The 15425-nt window shown below is 49.3% G+C and overlaps 1 protein-coding gene and 6 non-coding genes across 8 annotated transcripts; 1 reads left to right on the forward strand and 6 right to left on the reverse strand.

Annotated features, from left to right (window-relative positions):
- Positions 1-556: 556 nt before the first annotated feature.
- AURKB (aurora kinase B) lies at positions 557-5875 on the reverse strand. 2 transcript variants are annotated; one of them, XM_006102598.3, is made up of 9 exons: positions 5821-5875; positions 5457-5529; positions 3566-3668; positions 3086-3125; positions 2666-2857; positions 2250-2388; positions 1983-2131; positions 1028-1202; positions 557-874 (listed from the first exon to the last, which is right to left on the reverse strand). In XM_006102598.3, the coding sequence occupies exons 2-9, from the start codon at positions 5502-5504 to the stop codon at positions 701-703; spliced, it is 1020 nt and encodes a 339-aa protein (XP_006102660.1). In that variant the 5' UTR covers positions 5505-5529; positions 5821-5875; the 3' UTR covers positions 557-700. The 2 variants fall into 2 exon arrangements, with proteins under 2 accessions (XP_006102660.1, XP_014323431.1); XM_014467945.2 differs by lacking the exons at positions 2666-2857; positions 3086-3125; positions 3566-3668; positions 5457-5529; positions 5821-5875 and having other exon boundaries at positions 1983-2132; positions 2241-2320.
- A 4913-nt stretch (positions 5876-10788) lies between these two features.
- On the forward strand, positions 10789-10860 carry TRNAG-UCC. Its single transcript has one exon. It is a non-coding gene; the product is annotated as a tRNA-Gly (tRNA).
- Positions 10861-11425: 565 nt separating this feature from the next.
- On the reverse strand, positions 11426-11497 carry TRNAD-GUC. Its single transcript has one exon. It is a non-coding gene; the product is annotated as a tRNA-Asp (tRNA).
- Positions 11498-12067: 570 nt separating this feature from the next.
- Positions 12068-12139, reverse strand: TRNAP-CGG. The gene has a single exon. It is a non-coding gene; the product is annotated as a tRNA-Pro (tRNA).
- Positions 12140-13773: 1634 nt separating this feature from the next.
- TRNAT-AGU lies at positions 13774-13847 on the reverse strand. Its single transcript has one exon. It is a non-coding gene; the product is annotated as a tRNA-Thr (tRNA).
- Positions 13848-14148: 301 nt separating this feature from the next.
- TRNAS-AGA lies at positions 14149-14230 on the reverse strand. The gene has a single exon. It is a non-coding gene; the product is annotated as a tRNA-Ser (tRNA).
- Positions 14231-14656: 426 nt separating this feature from the next.
- On the reverse strand, positions 14657-14730 carry TRNAI-AAU. The gene has a single exon. It is a non-coding gene; the product is annotated as a tRNA-Ile (tRNA).
- Positions 14731-15425: the final 695 nt, after the last annotated feature.

Genomic DNA, 15425 nt, shown 5'->3' on the forward strand with positions numbered 1-15425 from the left:
ATGCGGAGTTTTAAAACTGGGCTACCCCACTCGCTCGTTGTGTGACTTCGGGCAGATCATGTGTCTCAGTTGCCTTAACTGCAAAACGAGGGTAAACCTACCGTAAACATCATCCTTAACAGTGAAACCTTAGTCAGGAACGAGACACCATCAGTGCTGCTTCTCTTCTCTCTCGTACTAGATCCTGGTCAGAGCAGTAAAACACACAGAAAACACCACTGCTAGGGACAGCACTGTCCAGTGGCTCCTAGGTTGGCGGGGGCTGAACCAGGAGAAAGACTAGAGGTCAGACAATTGAGAGAAGTAAGAGGTGGGCAGAGGTCAGGCTTAGCAGAGTACAGCCGAGGTCCCAGCACCCTGAGACCCTGGGAGTCAGAGCAGAGGAGAGAAGACAGTGGGGACAAGGTGGCTGGGAGCTGACCAGGTTGGTATCAGAGCTGAGGGCAGGGTGCTACCAGGGGCAGTAACCCAGTACCCATCCTTGGCATCCCTGGGCAACTATTCCCACAGGGGACAGCTTCATCCCCAGCAAAGTCTCCACCTATAACACCTGCACTCATCGTTACAAAAAGCTACAGCCTTTATTAAATAAAAAGGAGGCAGGAGACAGATACAGGAACAAGCCAGAGACCCCTCCTTCCAACTACACATACTATATACAGACATACAAACAGACGCAGCTGAGTACATGACAGACGATTCAGTGGACGGACTGAAGGGCCGAGGGTGGCAATACCCTCCGAGAGTGGGCCCGGACCCAAGGGTGGGCTGAGACCTGGGCCAGAGGCAGACGGTCTGAGGGGTTATGTTTGAGCAGCTTGGAGATGAGGTCCTGGGCTCCCACGGGCACAGAAGGGGGGAACTTCAGGTCCACCTGCAGAGGTAGAGAAAGGAGAAGACAGGGCCCGTTGGTTTCATCCTGGCTGCTTTTCCCCTGACTGCTCGTTCTATTTGGAGGGCTAGGCCCCACAACTACTAGTATGTTCTTCACGCTCCCAGCCCCTGACCCCTGGGTCAGCCCTCGCACCTTGACGATGCGCCGATAAGTTTCATTGTGTGAAGCACTCTCAAAGGGGGGGTTTCCCACCAGCAGCTCGTAGCAGAGCACTCCGATGCACCACAGATCCACCTTCTCATTGTGCGTGCGCCCCTCAATCATCTCTGGAGGCAGGTAGTCCAGGGTGCCACACATGGTCTTCCTCCTGGGTGGGGTGGGGTGGGGTGGTGGGCAGGGATCTCAGAGACTCTCCTTTCCTAGTTGCCTGACAACAGTGAGCCAAGACCCCAGGATGCACAGGGATGCAACAAGCCCTGGTCTGACAGGGCCTGTGGGGTAGCAGTGGGTGAAGCCATAAACCAAAGCCCCAGAGGTGGGTTTGTACACTGCCCAGCATTTCCAAACTGAGGGATGTGTCTTAAAATAATCAGGTGAGCCGAAACCGGTTTGGCTCAGTGGATAGAGCGTCGGCCTGCGGACTGAAGGGTCCCGGGTTCGATTCCGGTCAAGGGCATGTACCTGGGTTGCGGGCACATCCCCAGTAGGAGATGTGCAGGAGGCAGCTGATCGATGTTTTTCTCTCATCGATGTTTCTAACTATCTCTCTCCCTTCCTCTCTGTAAAAAATCAATAAAATATATTTTAAAAAAATCAGGTGAGAGGGCAACGCTCACCTTAGAATTAAAGGGAAAATTGGAGACAACTTTAATGCCCATCAAGCATGTCCTACTGAAATAAATCACATTATAGCTCCGCTCTGCAACAGTAGGAGCCATTAAAAATGATGTGGGAGAATTCCCAGTATGGCAAGAGGGCCCCAATCTATTGAATAAGAAACGTGGGCAATAAAACCGAGTCTCCTGTTTTTGTAAAGGTATTGCTATGTCTGTCTATATATTCACACGTGGACAAACCCCAGTGTTTCTAGGTAACAAGATCTGAACCTCCCGGCCTCACCCAGGGCTGGCCTCCCGGCACAACATACCTCAGGGAGGGGGCGTGTACAGACCAACCGAAGTCCGCAATCTTCAGCTCCCCCTGGAGCCCCAGGAGCAGGTTCTCTGGCTTTATGTCTCTGTGAATCACCTTCTTCTTGTGGCAGTACATCAGAGCGTCCGCCAGTTCCTCCATGATCTGGGAAGGCCCATGACAGGCGGTCAGACCAGGACGGACCTCCGGCTGCCAGCAGCACCGCCCCCACCCCCAGCCTCAGGCCCACTGTGGGCGTCCCAGGTGCCCACCCCTTCCCAACCGTGGCTGTTCGCTGCTGGTCAAAAGTGCGGCTCTTCTGCAGCTCCTTGTAGAGCTCCCCGCGGGGGGCATACTCCAGAATCAAGTAGATCCTTCGACGGTCATAGAAATAGTTGTAGAGACGCAAGATGTTGGGATGCCTGGGAGGAGAGACATAGAGGCCTCAGGCCACATCCGGGCATAAGGAAATGGGGAAGATGACAGGTCAAAGTTGGACCTGGCTGGGGACACCAGGGCTGGAGGTGGTAAGGGAGAACTGGAGACAGGTCTCTGGGTTCAAGGCTCTGGCTGCAATCGAGAGCTCAGTGGGGCTGCGTGGGCACAGCCGCAGAGAAAACAGTCTGGATGAGGTGGGGCTGAGAGGAGCTGGGGGGGGGGGGGGCAGGGGGACTCTGGCTCCGAGGGCAGTGACCGTACTGTAGATGGGCCTGGATTTCGATCTCCCTGCGAAGCTGGTGCTCCACACCCTCCTTCTCTATCTGAGACTTGAAGAGGACCTTGAGCGCCACGATGAAACGGCTTTTCTTCTCCCGAGCCAAGTACACATTTCCAAACTTGCCTTTGCCCAGAGGACGCCCAATCTCAAAGTCATCGATTGTGAAGGACCGCCTGATCAGAGAGTGGGGGGAAGGCAGCTGAGCAAGGGTTTGTGGGCCACCTGAGGTGTCTGCCTTCTCTCTGCTCCTCAGCCCCGCTTCTCTCCCAAGGGAGCTGAAGCTAGACCAGGCTTTCCGGCCGCATCCCTGTTCCTCCTGCCCTCAGCTTCCACCTCCCTCATTTCCCACCTGTTCCCTGCCCCACCCTCACCCTTGCCACCCCCACGGCTTGGGCACTTACATTAAGTTGGGTGTCCCATTGCTGTTCTGGCCAGGGGCAGCTAAGAAAAGAACCGGAAAGTTGAGGCTGTCCTTTAACATTTTCATCCCTGCACCCTCCCAGCCTCGAGTCCCCTTAGGCCAGAGGTTCTCAACCTGTGGGTTGCCAACCTGTGGGTCGCGACCCCTTTGGGGGTGGAACGACCCTTTCACAGGGGTCGCCTAAGACCATCGGAAAACACATCTATAATTACATATTGCTTTTGTGATTAATCACTATGCTTTCATGATGTTCAATTTGTAACAATGAAAATACATCCTGCATATCAGATATTTACATGACGATTCATAACAGTAGCAAAATTACAGTTATGAAGTAGCGACGAAAATAATTTTATGGTTGGGGGTCACCACAACATGAGGGACTGTATGAAAGGGTCGCGGCGTTAGGGAGGTTGAGAACCGCTGCCTTAGGCAATCCTCCTCCCCGAGTCCCAGTTACCTGTGGGCTGGGCATTGGAGCGGCTCATGAGGACGAGCGAAGACGGGGTGGTGGGGTCCTTCTGGAGGACTCTCTGTGGCAGGGTGTTCAGGCCACACTGAGCCTGAGAAGGAGCAGAGGGGGCTCTGAGGATGCCTTTGTCCCAGTGACCGGTTTGGAATGTGCTGCAAGCAGCACTTCAGTACTTGCTATGGAGCCACCCCCACCCACCCAACCCCAGTTCAAAGAGGAACAATGAGACCACACTATTGCTGTTCAGCCCCAAAAATCTGCTCAGAACCCCATATTAATGGGTTATTCATACACAAGCCAAGTCAGCCTAAGATACGGAGCAAAGGACTTACCCCAATACCTAACATTTCACCTCTTGGGCCTGGCCCGCACCACATTCTCAAGCATGAAGCTGTCCAACCTCTATGGTCCTATTCATAACCTCATAACTTGACCGATTCGTCCGGCTCACCACCCTCCCCCCGCCCAGGGCAGTAGAAGGCTGGGGTAATGAACATCCATAATTCAAGGAGTTTTAGCACAGAGACATTCTCAGTCCCCTAAAAATCTCAGTTCAACCCTGGCCAGTGTGGCTCAGCTGGTCGGAGCGTCATCCTGTACACCAAAAGGTGACAGGTTCGATTCCTGGTCAGGGCATATACCCAAGTTGTGGGTTTGATCCCTGGTCCGGGGCATGTGTGGGAGGCAACCAAGAGACATTTCTCACATAGATGTTTCTCTCTCTCTCTCTCAAAATCAATAATGAGATGCACAAAAATGTCACAACAGCTTAATTCATAACAGTCAAAACCTGGGAGCGACCCAAATATCTACCAATGTGTAAATAAACGATGGCGTATTCACATTAACAGACCACTACACTGCAATGGAAAAGAATAAACTTCTGATATATGCAATAACATGGATTTCAAAGACACAAAAAATATATATACTGTACTATTTATTAAAAACATTTTTTTAAAAATCTCAGTCTATTAAGGCTTGGATAAGGTCCTGGAGGCCTTGACTATTCAGCAAATGCCAGCATTTACCCCTTCGCAACAACAGACTTTAGGGACACTGCGGGAATACGCCGATGGCCTTGGACCACTTCCCACTTTCAGATTCTGGGAAATATACAAAACTGTCCTTTGGGAGTGACCATTGTAGAAGTGACAATGGTTTCTCAGTCAGCCTCCACTCTCACAGACTCACTCAGTACTCCATGAGGGAGGGAGCTGGGGGACAGGGGACAGATGGATCCTCCAGGATACCCAAGCCCTACACATGTGTGTGACACCTGCCTTCCTTCCTTCCTCCTTTAGCCAAGAGAGGAAGAAAGTCTCAGGGGCCCTAAAAGCCTGTTCCCAGGGAACATATGAGCATAGAATTTACAAATATGGGTATAGAATTTACAAATAAGCCAGTTGGACAAAACAGAGTCGAGAAATAGACTCACATAGATGTGGGAACTGAATATAATAATAAAGGTGGCATTTCAAATCAGAGGGTAGTAGACTCTTCAATGAAAGGTGTTGGAACAACCGGAAAAATAAATCTATTTAGATCCTTATCTCACACCCGTCTTTAAAATAAATTCCAAAACGATTAAGCCTGTTACTTTCAGGACAAGGGCTGGTCATCGTGGCCTAAAGGGCCGACCCTGGCGGCTCAGTCTCAGTTACCGTTTGTATATAACAAGCAGGTTAAGCCCAGAGGTCCTCAGATTCAAGCCGGCAACCCTTGGCGGGATGTGGCTGCAGATAAGCAGAGCAAGTGCCGCCAGCAAACTCCGGGAGCACAGTGGCAAAGAAAGTGCTTGGAGATCGCCTTCTGCAGGGTCTCAGCTCTCCAGGCAGGAACTCGCCATGCGGGTAGGGGTAAGTAGCAAAGCCCTTACCGTTTGCCGGCCGTAGGGCCACGGGTAGGCGTTCTCCTTCTGAGTCATCCTTAGAGGGAAAGGGGGAGGAGAGCTGAGCAAAGGGAAACAGAGCCGTGAGAAGCAGAAAACCAGAGGGAGCGAGCAAGGGAGGGGTCGGATTGATCTCGCCGGAAGCGATTGCCTGGGGCTGGTATAACACTCCGATCGCTCCGGGCGCGCCCGGCCGCTGGCCCCGACAGCCCTGCCCGGCTCCACGCCCCACCCCTTTCCAGGACCCTCTCTCCACCCTGGGGCGCACAGCAGCCGGTCGGGTGCGCGCCCAACGGACCCCAGATCCTCCCGGTCACCAGCCCTCTCCCGGCGCAAAAGGAGGTCTGCTCACCCGAGGCCCGCGGCACAGCCAACCTCCCGGCCGCCGGCGAACGACTGAATCGCCCCTTGCGCGCTCCCGCCGAGGCCCTTTCAAATCTCCTGCTTTGGCCCTATTGGCCGAGTGCGCCGCCCATGCTCAATTCTCATTGGCTGGATGTCCAGGGACGTTGCCCACGAGGGACCAATGGAAGCAGCGGAATGAGAGCGGCAGCACGCTCGGCTTCTGCGTTAGAAACGTTTCCCTTATGCCCCAACCAAATATTCTCATGTCCTTTTTTCTTCTTCTTAATTTAAACCTTTAATATTGCTGGGACGTAGCCTTGTGTGTATATGAACTGGGGTCTAACTTTGTTTTCTGCCAGATGGAGAGCCAGTTATGCAGCGCCATTTGCTAAATAAACTACACTGTTCCCAGGGGAATTTCAATGCTACCCTTGGAATGAATGAATGAATGAATATATAAATAATTAAAATAATTAAGTAAGTAAGTAAATGCTACCCTTGCTATATGAAGTCATCATAGATACTTGGATCTACTTCTGGACTCTTTATTGTTATACTGCTTGTTTCCTTGTGTGTTTATTCTTATGTCATTACTATTTTGTTCCTTAAAGTCCGCTCACATTCCTAATAAGAATTTCCCACCAGCAGACCTTTCTCTGCGTCTCCTGATGAAGGCCACATTGTTTGGACCCACTCTCACTTCTTACCTTCCTGTCACACTCCCTTTTACTCTGCTCTTTACGACCTCAAATTTCGTTGTTGGGTTAAATAAATTCAAATAACTAGTGGATATTTGTAAGTGGTGTTGCCTGTCCAGCACCCTTCCTCTTTCTTCAAATAATATCAAGTAATAACACCCTAATTTTTCCTGTCTCCCATTCTGTTGTCTGTTTCTGTTGCTGCCAACTCCAAATTCCTAAGGAGTGGACACTGTGGTTATGTAACCAGCCTCCATCTCTGAGTGATTCCCACTTCCTGAAAGTACTTAGAGTTTTGGGAGAAAGATGTGACCCTCTCCCAGGTTCAGGAGTGAACTCTGTTCGATTTATACTAGTCAACACCTTTTCATCCGAGATCATCCAGGATCATGGTCACTGATTCAGGCATAAGCATGTGACCTATGGGGGCCATTTAGTAGGAGTTTTAGAATTTTCCAGAATGCTGGGCAGAAACTCCTTTTCTCCTGCTAGATGTGGACAAGAAACCATGCAGCCTGCATTGAAGCTGACGTTACAGGAGGCAGAAGAGAGACCTGGGCAGAACTAAGGCCTTGATGATATTGTTGAGTCTCTGGGTGCCTATTTCAGCACTTTCCTTAAGTGAGTCCAGGTCTCCTTCCCTAATGCACTGAATTAAAATTTCTGTTATTTGCTTTCAAAAGCATACTAACAGACACATATCTACAGGTTGAATGATGCAAAACTGCTGCTAGTTTTATCATTTTGGCCTATAAAAATACCAGTTTCATATGATTCAACCAAATGTAAACCAAATAAATCCTTATGGGTTTCTTGATCAGTTCACAATGTTTTTGGTTGCAAGTGACAGAAAACTAAATTAACAATGACATAAACGATAGGGATCTATGTTCTCTTTCATAACAAGAAATCTAAAAGTAGGTAGTTGGCTCAGGAACCAAACAATGTTAGAGATCTGGATCGTTCTCTCTGGGATTCTCTTAACATGTCCTTTATGGTTGCCAGGTGGCACAGTTACTGGGAAAGCAGCAAGGGGGCGTGATGGTAAAAATAGGTGTGTGTCAGTTATTTCCAGTTGCATTCTGGGGAGCCCATGATTAATTTAAATAGTCAAAGATCTGTGCATGATGAGGTATCTATAGAGATTTGAGGATCACGACCACCCTGCTACAAATCCAAACTTTATGCTGGCCCATCAAATATTCCTGAAAGGCCCAATATCTTCTGACATAATGTGCAAGCAGTAATTTAAAGACTCCAGGGGACAGAGCTACTGTATTGGATTTATCAAGCGTATTCTACCCAGGCACAATGCCTCACAATAGGTTCTTAGTGTTGGGAAAGCAACCGGGAGTGATGGGGAATGCGGCCAAGTACATCCTGAACGGTGAAGGGAAAACGCGGCACTAGTTGATTGTTACTATATGAAAGTGTAGCCTAAGTATGGACAGAACTTTCAGTTTCTAACGAGAAGCTAGAAAACTAGATTTACGTGTGAACTTTACTGAATTGTAAATGTTGGCAAATAAGACACCAAACAAGTCTGTGGGCTGGATTTGGTCGATCACTAATAACGCCCAGAGCTCTCCTAGACCATAAACCACACTTGACAACCATGCTTCTCTCCCAGGGCCCCTGACCTTCCCGTAGTCACTCATCAGATGAGCTATGAGGGGACAGCATGCAGCAGGACGTAGCAGAAAGACTATGGGCTTGGGTGCCTCTGGCCTTGCCACTTACAATCTGCATTGCTTGGCAAAATGCTCAATTCTTTTGCATGTCAGCTCTACCATGGGCACAGTTATAGTGCCTTGCAGGGTTGCTGTCAGCATTTCATGAAGTAAGGTCGCTAAAGCACTCAGCACAGGGCCTACCACAGTAAGCCCTCAATGTTTATCATTATTATGACTTATTATGGTTTATTATTATTAATAAATCAGCTGGCCTCAGTGGATGAGAAAAGGATCTTCTTCGTGAGCTAATGTCAACTAATAAATGTAGAAGCAAAGACAGAGTTAGAAACTTACTGTTTTGTATCTCCTTATAAAATAACTAGTGGCCCAGTGTATGAATTCATGCACATTGAAAGGAAATCAATTAGAAGAAATATTTTAATATTGCTATTTGCCCTTTCTCTATAATAAAAGTGTCAACCAAATTCACAATCCACAATGACAGATGGAAACACATGCATGCGATTGGCGCCAGTGAGAGCTTTATATGTATTGCGCATGCATGAGTAACTTAGCCATATATATATTATATTTGGTATTATAAGTAATCTAGAGATGGTCTAAAGCAGTGGTTGGCAAACTGAGGCTCGCGAGCCACATGCGGCTCTTTGGCCCCTTGAGTGTGGCTCTCCCACAAAATACAGTGCGATTGAAACTTCGTGGCCCATGCACAGAAGTTGGTTTTCGGCCTGGGCGAGTCTATTTTGAAGAAGTGGCGTTAGAAGAAGTGGGGGTATGTTCGCTGAGGTAGACCCCTCAGATTGAGGATGTTTCTAGCAAAGGCCAGCTTAGGAGTACCTTAATTAAGTTAATAACAATGTACCTACCTATATAGTTTAAGTTTAAAAAATGTGGCTCTCAAAAGAAATTTTAATTGTTGTACTGTTGATATTTGGCTCTGTTGACTAATGAGTTTGCGGACCACTGGTCTAAAGTATATGGGAGAATGTACATAGGTTATATGCAAATACTACCTCATTTTATATACCCTTGAGCATCTGAGGATTTTGGTTTCCCAGGGGATCCTGGAACCAATCCCCCTCAGACATCAAGGGAGAACAAAGTATGATTCACATCCCCAAGGGATAAAGTGGGTGGCACCAGATTTCATTAAACTACTCAGAACTGTGGGCAATTTAAAACATGAATTTTTTCTGTAATTTTCCATTTATTACTTTCAGACCACAGTTGACTGTGGGTGTCTATAACCTTCCTCAGAAAGCTAAACTGCGGAGAAGGGGAACGACTGTGGTTGACAGAGGTCATAGAATATTAGGTGGTCATTAAAATTATAAGGATGATGGAATCATATTTCTATTACAATGATAATTAAAAATACTGGACTGTAAGAGTATGGACATTAGTGGAAGTTAAATCGCCGAATTTTAAATCTGGTTCAGCACAATGTGTATAAATGACTATTACTTTAAAATTATTCATTATTGTTATGTTCTTTCCAATATGGAACATTTATTTCCAATATAGAACATTTATTGCTCCAACTATATTTTGTGAACAAGAATTGGGGCCTATTCATGAACAATTTCTGTGTTAGAATTCCTAAAATATCTATGAGATTAAAGGTATTACTATTGTAATTGCTTGAAACAGTTAAGATGAAAATGAAAGTTCCAAAATTTGTATTTAGGAGAAAATTCAGACACTTTAGTAAAGAAAGTTACAGAAACAAGGAGATTTATATTTTACTTATTTAATAAAACCAGTTTTACAATGAGGTTTATATTTTTCTTATCTAATAAAACCACCCCCCCCCCCCGCTTTCCGGAAAATGGTCACTAAAAACTTACTAGATACTGTACACATCTGACTTGTGTGACCTCGACTCGACTTGATTCGAACACTGCAGACTTCCGATCTGCAGGCAGATGCGTGACCACTGCGCCAAGAGGCCCACAGAGTAAGGGGTTTTGACGGGCTTTGAGAACAGAAACAGTGTAAGCAACAAGGGGCGGAGTTTACACGAAAGCCACGCCCCTAAGATTTTGTCGGTTTGATTCTCGGAGCCGCGAGTGGGCTAGATGAGCGCGCATTTAGGAGTTAAACCTCCCCCGGACAAATTGTGCTTAAGCACATTTGGTTTAAGGCCCAATTCTTTAACTTTGAGACACACTGAGCTCACGCAATATAGAAGCGATTTTATATGTCTTTGAGATTTATTTCTGGGGATAAGAAAGCCATTACGGTGTCCCTGCGGTTCTGGCACCCTAGACGGACTTTAGACTTAATTCCGGCCTGCCAGTTACTGAAAGCTCCGTTATCTAGACTCCCTTTACGTAGGTCTATCGTCTGTAGACTGAGCATAACCAGTCTCTCCTGGGGTAAGGGGAGCGCACTAGCGGTGCAGGGGGCCGAGCCTCTCACACATACGTGCTCCGAAAACAACAGACATTACTTCTACTTTGGCTTCGTTCCTGTCGACCCTTGTCTGCACCCCAGTTCAGGTCCGCAATTATTTCGCACAGGCCACAACCGAACCGAGGTATCTAAGTCTTAGGGAACACGGAGGAGCAAGAAGAATCGCCGGCGTTGGTGGTATAGTGGTGAGCATAGCTGCCTTCCAAGCAGTTGACCCGGGTTCGATTCCCGGCCAACGCAGTGTTGTTTTAAACATTTTTTTCTCCCTACGTTCCTTGAATCTGGCCCCAGTGCCACACACAGACAGTTGCTTAAGGTCACCAACTCTCCGTGACCCCTTTTCATCGAGAGGACGAGCTGTCTCTAGGGTGGCTGGTGCAAAGGCATACGCTGCGAAGTTGGCCACCTCACCCGCTCCCAATTGATCACAGGAGAGATAATGCTGGTGCTGGAGGCAAGATGATTCAGTCTTCCCCTCCGCTATTCCGCTCTGGTCACCTCCGCACACACCCTCACACAGGCCACATGCGCCGCTCTCTCCAGCACCTTCGTCGCGGTCCAGTGTAAGGTGCGAGCATCTGGGGGCTGCAGCCATGCGCGCTTTCTCCTCCATGGAGTAGCACCAAGCGCAACTTGCTCCCAACAACCTCCAACCCCTGCGGCCACCGTACCAAGGACCGCCCCAGATCCTTCTGTATTTTTCCCCCTTTCTTTTTATCTCCACCCCAGGGCCCAGGATGGGTACTTCTTAAATAAATAGGATTTAAAACAGAATGATCGAAGAAATAAGAAAAGTTACTTCCTTCTCCCCGTCGGGGAATCGAACCCCGGTCTCCCGCGTGACAGGCGGGGATACTCACCACTATACTAACGAGGAAGAAGACAGAGGCCGGCGTCTCCAAAGCCTTGATCTGATTATTTCACCGAACTCAGCATGGTCAGGTGAGGCCCCTGGGGATTCTGTCCTTTCGATTGAGAAATACTGACCTGAAACCTATGCACATTCCAAACCACACTGAGCGCGAATCCCTAGAAAAGCAGAAATGTACAGAAGGGACCGACACAGAGGCCTCCAAGGCTGCAGAGACCTGAGATCTAAGTACGTGGGTTCTCGCAAAAACATCCCTGAATAGGTCGCACCCCTTTTTACCGTCATCCACAGACAAAGGTTGGCCGGCATCAATCAAGCCAAAAGCTGGCTCTCGCGGCCCTGGAGAGGTGCCAAGCAGGAAGGAGGGAGCAGATCCTAAGTGTTGCCCAGTCAAGCCCGGAAGTTCCTGCGCTCTTCCTAGCTCGTCAAGGACTTCATACCGAGAGCTGCTTCTTGCCACCGGGGTGCCCGCTTACAAAAGTGGTCTCTGCGCATCCGCTCCGCTCCAAAGCCACCTCAGCGGAATTCAAATATCAGATGCTTCGGAATGCTCTAGTCTCCGCAAAACTCAAGGTAGGGCTCGTCCGGGATTTGAACCCGGGACCTCTCGCACCCGAAGCGAGAATCATACCCCTAGACCAACGAGCCCACGCCAAGTATCAGCCGCAGACGTCTGTAGAAGTTGTATCAGGCTTGCTTCAATTCTGGGGCCACAAGTCCCGGTGGAACCGACCTGGCGTGCGCTCAGGACCCTTCCTCGGGACACTGAATACTCGGATACAAGGGTCTGGGTAACCCCCTCCGCTCCGGGTCCGCGAGCTCCGACTCTCCCCAGGAAATAACATAGGGGAAGTGGAAGAGAGGGGTTTCGGTCTCACTCCCGCGCAGCCCTCCAGGACTGCCCCGAGCACCCCACTTCCCGTTCCCACCAGTCACTCTCTCGCCGCAATTCCATAACTTGGAGTCTCGAGTTTTCCCGCTTCCGCCCGCCGTCCTCGGATCCAGAGCCCCCGCGCAGAACTTTGAAGACAAACGTGGAGCTGCCTGGTTGGGGACAATTAATGAGCCCCGAAATCCCTTGGTGAACACCAGTCCCTTATTCTGTCCCTGCATCTGTGTATCCGGGCCGGACCAGCCCCAAGCTAAACCCTTTGTCTAGTAACCCACTGTCTTCCCAGACCGTGTGGTAGTGGAATAATTCCTGGGGCCAAGAAGACCTATGGAAGAGGCATCATTGAGATGGCGGGGTGAGGTAGGGAAAATCGGCTTTCCAACCCGCATGAGTGGGCGGGGCGTCAGGCCTTGAGGACGGTCCCTGACTTCTAACACCCATACCAGCCTGGCCCCAGGGTTTCCCGCCTGTGAGATCAGGTCACTCCTACCCTCCCGTGCAGCCTCCACTCTCCAGTTCTCTCCTAGGGTGAACCAGAAGGAGACCCTCTTACCTGCTGCCTAACACCCCCAGAAGATAAGGGCCTGCTTGGTATGGCCCAAAGCCAGTAGACCCGGACGGACTGTTCAATACACTGGCTATGCTCTCACCTGGGGACTGCCAAGAGTTCTGGTAGCACCTGATGATTCAGCTGCAGGCCATGCGTTCTGCCTTCCCTCAGCTCAGTACCAGCTCTGGGGAGTATTCCCAGCAGGATTCAGTTTTTTGCGGCCCCCCCCCCCCGCCCCCGTGCTTTGGGCCAAGGGATGGCGTCCAGACCTTTCTGCCTATCTTCCAAGGAGGTTTAGGCCCTGCCAACGACCTACTTCTTGCCTCCTTCTCCACAGTGTTTACTTCTACCCTCACCAGCCTCGCTTTAGTGCTCCACAAATGGGCCCTGCCCTTCCTCAGGCTCTGGAGACTTTTCTCTACCCACCGTGTCCACAGGGTCCCAGCTCTTCAGCGACCTCTTGCAAGAAACCAGATAGTGCTAAGCCAGACCTCTGCTAACTCCTAACACAGAATGCCAGCTTGTGGAGAATGGACGTAACTATATGTGAAGGGCTTGGTACGGGAGCTGCACATAGAAGATGCACCCTCCCGCGGTGTTTGGAGGAGCCGGCCTGGCTAGCGCTCCTCCTCCCCCCAGTGCCGGGGGGGTGTAGCATCAGCTGAGCAAAGGAAGGTGTAGGAATTCACGGGACTGACAGCTCGACTCAAAAGGAAATCTGGATGCTGCGAGTGCGAAAATGTATAACCCTTGAGTCTTCGAAAATAAAAGCAATTGATGACTCCATTAGGAGACATGGATTCAGCGAAAAAACGGGACTGTCTTCAGACTTAGAGCCAAAGGCACCGCTGGGATTCGAACCCAGGATCTCCTGTTTACTAGACAGGCGCTTTAACCAACTAAGCCACGGCGCCGAAGTCACTCAGAGCTCCTCTGATACTACACTATAGGAAAATATTGTTTGGAGCCTGGCCACATCAATTTCAGACCTAACATTAATTTTGATTTATCAGCTAGGTTTGGCATCAAACATCCATCCATGGAATCTCCATAATGTTGAAAGATTTACGCCAAAAATGCGCTGTTGGGGAGCTTCCCAGAATCGAGGATTCATGTAATGGGAGGATTTCTGAAACTCGGACCGAAAGTTTGACTTTGGGAAACAGCAATGTGTATTTAGGCAGAAGAAATGAGGCAGGGGAAGAAAAAGTAACACGTAGTCGGCAGGATTCGAACCTGCGCGGGGAGACCCCAATGGATTTCTAGTCCATCGCCTTAACCACTCGGCCACGACTACACATGTGCAGCTGTCTCCTGTCGGAAACCTTTGTTAGTTCCTATGCCCAGCAAACATCACTATTTTATGGTTCCAGGACTAGGAGACCGGCGAGAGTGAACACCAGAGCAGGTTACAAATAAGGATCGACCCCTTTGCTCGCGGCTCCGCCTTTCTGGAATCCTTGTCCCAGACCCTCCCCTTTCTCCCACCCGCCTCCAACAACGCGCTCCCAGGGAAGAGAAGAGGCGGAAGCCTCCGGGGAACGCTCCCTGCGCCCTAGCTGAGGGAGCACCCTTCCAAAGGTTGAAGTGCGCTTACAATTCGAGTTTTGAAGAGCAGTGGGACCTGTGTTGCTTGCGGTCAGAAAGCAACTGGTTCTGGGAAAGAACTTCCTTGCAACAAAGTGAGAAGGGAGAAGGAAAAAAAAAAGAAAAATCAGTAAGCTGGCCCGTACGGGGATCGAACCCGCGACCTTGGCGTTATTAGCACCACGCTCTAACCAACTGAGCTAACCGGCCAGTAGTGTGAACCTGGAACCTTGAATCTACATACCTACAACTGTAAATAATGTAGCCAACATGATTAAACAAGGAACTTTTGTGCAGAACTAGCTTTGCTTTCTAAAAGCTTCCCAAATGCTGATTGGAAGTGATCTTTAAAAAACCATAAAGAAATGCCCTCTGAATGACTTTAACAGGTGTGGTCAGGTTCTTCTTCATTGAGTAAGCAGCTCCCAGGGAAGAAATGGGAGAATGCGGGCCGAATGTACGAGTACCCGCAACTAATTTGATCCTGCAACCCCTAAGTCTGGGTTCTGACTTAGGAATTCCTACTGGTTTCAAGGTGTGGTTCAAGAATTTGCCTTAGGCCTGACCCATGGGAAACCTACAGCACTGACCACTTCACTGAGGTTCCAGAGGATAGGTTCCTCACATGACTCTCCTAACGTTGGCGCTCCCTCGACTCCACCCTCTTATTCCCATTTGTACTTCCCAACAACTCCAGGCTTGCATACCTGACTTCTTCCAATCATGCTGACTGACACCATCAGAAATGTTGTCTAACTTGCCTCCAATTCCCCAATGTACTCCCCTTGGGTCTGACTTTTGGTATCATTTCTTCTGCTGGGCCAGAGCTCTTAAAACCAATTTTGACATTGGTGGAAAACAAGGACGGAAATGATGGTGAACAATGGGCAGCTGCCAGGTCAGGA

This window comes from Myotis lucifugus, unplaced genomic scaffold (assembly GCF_000147115.1).
Source record: "Myotis lucifugus unplaced genomic scaffold, Myoluc2.0 scaffold_420, whole genome shotgun sequence".
NCBI classification, from domain to species: Eukaryota; Metazoa; Chordata; class Mammalia; order Chiroptera; family Vespertilionidae; genus Myotis; species Myotis lucifugus.